At 39.0% G+C, this 4,968-nt stretch overlaps 1 protein-coding gene and 1 pseudogene across 2 annotated transcripts in view; one reads left to right on the top strand and one right to left on the bottom strand.

The window, feature by feature from the left end:
• The window catches only part of LOC101300841, a 2,576-nt gene extending 2,085 nt beyond the window's left edge, over window positions 1-491 (bottom strand). The window contains exon 1 of the mRNA XM_004305890.1: window positions 237-491. Coding sequence (XP_004305938.1) covers window positions 237-491 — 255 coding nt within the window. The remainder of the gene's footprint in view (window positions 1-236) is intronic.
• A 550-nt stretch (window positions 492-1,041) lies between these two features.
• Window positions 1,042-2,751, top strand: LOC101305388 (annotated as a pseudogene). The gene is made up of 2 exons (XR_185023.1): window positions 1,042-2,606; window positions 2,644-2,751. The product of XR_185023.1 is annotated as a UDP-glucose flavonoid 3-O-glucosyltransferase 7-like (transcript).
• Window positions 2,752-4,968: the final 2,217 nt, after the last annotated feature.

Here is a 4,968-nt window from a genome sequence, read left to right on the forward strand (position 1 = left end):
TTGTTACCAAAATAGTTATGAAGCAGCGAACCAACACAATACTGTCAATGAAGATTACGGCTGACTAGCAGACATCAATAATCCATATATTGTTGAATGTCAATTCAAATCTGTCCCTAGAGAACAAGTGGCCGGATATTTTCAGGCCAAAAGAAATTAAGTGATTTGAAGGCACAATAACTTACAGCCATAGTGAATTAGTGAACAAGAGACAAACCAACTGATAACAAACTTACATTGAAAACCGAAATTTGGGCATTATTGGACAGAGGCGAAGCTCTCGGCTTGTTCAATCTCAAAGAGGACCCAGCGCAGTTAACACTTACTCTCGCCACAGCTCGAAGAAGAAGGCTTAGTGTTGAATTTGAGGGACTTGTTATGGTGTAGGAAAGCGAAGGAGCAACAGAATTGGCCGACCCATGAATTGGGCACCACCGCCATGGCTTCCAAGCCTCACCATCTTGAGCCCCAGCCGCTCCACCTCCAAGCATAGCCTCTCCTTCATGTCCTGATTTTGAACTTGTTTACGGATTCAGAATGAGGTCTCAGCCACAAGGAAGACGAGAGAGAGGAAGATGAGATCATGAGAGAGAGAGAGAGAGAGAGAGAAACAACTAAAAACGAGGACCAGCCGACTTAACATCGCGTTGTTTACACGCGCTATTTGGCATCCAGGTGCGCCGCGTACCCGGATGCGTTGAATACGCTCTCAAAAAACTATAGCCAATGTATGTTTTAGTCGGTAAACATTTTCACTCTTAGAAATATTAAGCATATTTGGCGATCATTAAGACAACAAAGCAGTGAACATGCCGAGGATGAAGTTCTCAACAATGGAAAAACCTTGCTCAGCATATTATGGTCCAATGTGTACATGTCAGATGGAGTCAAAATAATGTCTTTTCACTCTTTTGTGTGTCTTGTGTTCGTCTATTATTGCAGTCCCAAACTTGTTTCTGTTCCTAGACAACATACATAAGAACAAAGCCTTAGCTCCAAAAGCTGCTGCCTTACCAAACCGAATCATTCGTTGTTATAATCTCTCTTCCTGATCAATCAACGATAAATATTCATCTTCAGTACCAAACCTGCATTCCAAAAGCTCTACTCTAACCCTAGCAAGTCCTCATGGAAACTGAATCACAACAGCAGCTTCACATTTTCTTCTTTCCATTTATGGGTCCAGGACATAGCATACCTATCATAGAGATTGCCAAACAATTTGCTTCTTACTCAGTAAAATCCACCATCATAACCACTCCTCTCAATGCACCACAATTTTCCAAAGCAATCCAAAGAAGAAAACACTTGGGGTTTGATCATGAAATTGAACTTCTACTCCTGAAGTTCCCCTCTGTTGAAGCTGGGTTGCCACAAGAATGTGAGAGCTATAACTTGGCTACGTCAACACTAGAGATGGAGCTAACATTCTTCAAAGCTATTACTTTGCTTGAACCACAATTTGAGCAGGTTTTGGACAAACACCGTCCTCACTGTCTCGTTGTTGATACCATGTTTCCTTGGGCTACAACTGCTGCTTCAAAGTTTGGTATTCCAAGTCTCCTCTTTCATGGAACCGGCTTCTTCTCATTGTGTGCTTCAAAGAGTATAATAATACATCAACCTCACTTGAAGTTGTCATCTGATTCAGAGTCTGTTGTCATTCCTGATCTTCCAGTTGAAATTAAGATAAAAGGAAGCCAAATACCATCTTATTTAAAGCTGAACCTTGTAAATGAATTCACCAAGTTGTTTAGATCATCCAAGGACGCTGAGGATAGGAGCTATGGGGTTATTGTCAACAGCTTCTATGAACTTGAACCAGATTATGCTGATCACTATAGAAAAATGTTTGGGAAGAAGATATGGATTATCGGCCCAGGGTCACTGTACAACAAGGTAGCAGAACATAAAGCAGAGAGGGGATGCATGGAAAGCATTGAGGAAGTGCACAAGTGCTTATACTAGCTAAATTCTAAGAAACCGAAGACAGTTGTTTATGTATGCTTTGGAAGCCTGACCAATTTCAATGATTTTCAGCTTCTGGAAATTGCAGTGGGGCTAGAGGCTAGCGGGCAAGAGTTCATTTGGGTTGTGAACAAAGAAAATAAAGACAAAGAAGAGTGGTTGCCTGAGGGGTTTGAGCAGAGAATGGAAGGTAAGGGACTCATTATAAGAGGCTGGGCTCCCCAAGTGCTCATTCTTGAGCATGAAGCAATCGGAGGCTTTGTGACTCATTGTGGGTGGAACTCAATCCTTGAAGGAGTGTCTGCTGGTGTGCCAATGATCACATGGCCAGTCTCGGCTGAGCAGACTTTTAATGAAAAGTTGGTGACAGAGATACTTCGAACTGGTGTTGCCGTTGGTGCTGATATATGGGGCACATTTGCAGATGAAATTGTGAAGATGGAGGCCGGTGTAAAGAGGGTGGCAATAGAAAAGTCCGTGATTCTTATCATGGTGGGTGATGAAGCAGAGGTAATGAGAAGCCGCGCCAAAGAGCTAGGAAAGATGGCAAGGATGGCAGTTGAAGAAGGCGGTTCATCGTTCAAGGATTTACGTGCTCTAATTGCTGAGTTGAGGTCCCTTTCATCTCCACTCTTCTAATGCTTTGCAAGAGCTTCAGGAGGAAATTCTCACAACTTTTAAAATTGGGAGCACCTACAGGTGTTCAAATGTTGTACTTAGTACTAAGGCCAAAAACAATTGTAATGGAATGAAATGGTGGTAACAAGTTAAAAACATTGCGATGAAATCAAGAAGAGTTAACAGAAGATTCTATGAAACGAAATGTTATTAACAAGTTAAAGCATTGTGATTGAATCATGAAGAGTTAACAGAAGAGTCTATGATGTCATCATTGGAGAAATCTAGTACTCACTGTTTGGAAGAAATAAGTCACGGAATTTAACATATGCAAGCCAAACCTCTCTTCCTTCTTTCCATCGAAAACAATATAGACAGGGGTCTGACTGGACTTGGAAATAACTGAAGACCGAACAGACTCAAACCAGATGAATATAACTGCAACATATACAGGTTAAGTAGAGAAGTATCAATTGTCCTGATTTGCAGATTACAAACTGGCCTACATAACAATGTACATTTCGCAAACAGATACACGAAGAGTGGACAACCTTCTAGTAGCTTAAAGCACATGACTTATAGTATATTAATCATAAAACTAACAATATTGGAGAAAACAGAGCATTCCTTGCACAAATATTAGACAAACTGTAATGTCAACAATTGCAAGAGACATATAATCAAAGACAGAACCTACCGATCATCATATATTTAAGATGTGGTTATGCTTATCAATCACTCAAAACTCACCATCATTTCAAATAATTAATTGCAGTCCAAACTTGTTTCAGTTCGTACCAAACAACAAAGTCTAGCCACCCAAGTCTTTGTATTGCAATTCTTGTTTAAGCTAGCAAAGTCCTGACCCGATATTATAAATACCCAATATTTCCATGTGTTATCTCTCGTTTCAGTTTCTACTTCTTTATTTTCTTCATTTTTGTGTTTTCTGTGTGCATATCAGCCAAGTATCCATGGAAATTAAAACTGATCAGCTGCTTCACATTTTCTTCCTTCCATATATGGCTCCAGGGCACACTCTACCCCTCATGGACATAGTCAAACTATTTGCTTCACCTGGTGTAAAAGTCACCATAATAACCACCACTGTCGATGCAAAACTTATCACCATGCCAATCCAAACAAGCAAAAATTTGGGTTTTGATATTGAACTTCTTGTCTTCAAATTCCCATCTGTCGAAGCAGGGTTGGTTGACGGACCTGAAACCTCTAACTTAGCAACAACCCAAGAGACGAAGGAAAAGTTTTTGAAAGCTATGAGTCTGATTGAACCAAAGGTGGAGCAGACTTTAGACCAACATCGCCCTCACTTCCTTGTTGCAGACTCTATGGACGGGTGCGCTGTATAATTTTCACATTTAACAGCTCTAGTTGAAGAATTGAGGTCCTTCAGGTCTTAGTTCACTTGATGCTTAGCCAATATGCCAACAATTACTGGAAAGAAAAGTTTAGGTGAATTTCTTAAAGTTGTTGGTAACTTGTACACCTATATATGTAATATCTTAAAGTTCATATCAATGGGAAAACAAAAAATATTGTGTTGCAACATGTCATAACATATGTCTCATCCTTATAAGTTTTCCTTGTGAATTTTCCATGTTATAACAAAAATCATTGTGAGTTTTCCTTTTTCTATCTACTGAATGAAATTGCTTTCAAGTGCCAAATAAACTACCACCAAAAGACACCAGCAATATAATGCCAACATTGGGAAATATAAGCATTATAGTACTTCAGCTTATGTTTAAAAGTTTCAATGACGGATTACCTGACCAAACAAAATTATTCCCTTGCTATTGTATCCCATAGAAAACAGCAAAACCAACACATTATGTGGAGTCCTTATTTCATACCCCACCCACCCCCAATTGAAAAGCACCCTGTTATATAACCCTGTTAAATAATCTGGTGCTGAAATTGTAATTTTTAGTAATTTTTCCTTAAAACGGAATAGGGTGAAATAATTACCAAATAGTTTGGAAGATATAGATTAACTTTAACATAAACCAGAATTTTCTGACAACATGACATGCAGGGCTACTCATTGAACTTGGCAAGTACCTGGACATCCAATAGACCTGAACCAGATGGAGATGACTGCTGAAACCATGATCTTTGGATCTTTATCATATCCCTGGCTCACTCCACAAAGCCTGTGAATAAATAAAAGAGAATTGAAATCGAAATATACATATAATGAAGAATAAATTTCAGTTTACTCCCCTGAATTTTAGGTCTAAAATCAGTTCGATGTCTCATCTTTTTTTTTTAATTAGTTTCATCCCTAAACTTTCAAAATGACATCAATCTCGACCAAAATGACTAAAATAGCTCTTATTAATCTTTTTACCTCAATTTTTT

This window comes from Fragaria vesca, linkage group LG6, assembly GCF_000184155.1.
Source record: "Fragaria vesca subsp. vesca linkage group LG6, FraVesHawaii_1.0, whole genome shotgun sequence".
NCBI lineage: Eukaryota > Viridiplantae > Streptophyta > Magnoliopsida > Rosales > Rosaceae > Fragaria > Fragaria vesca.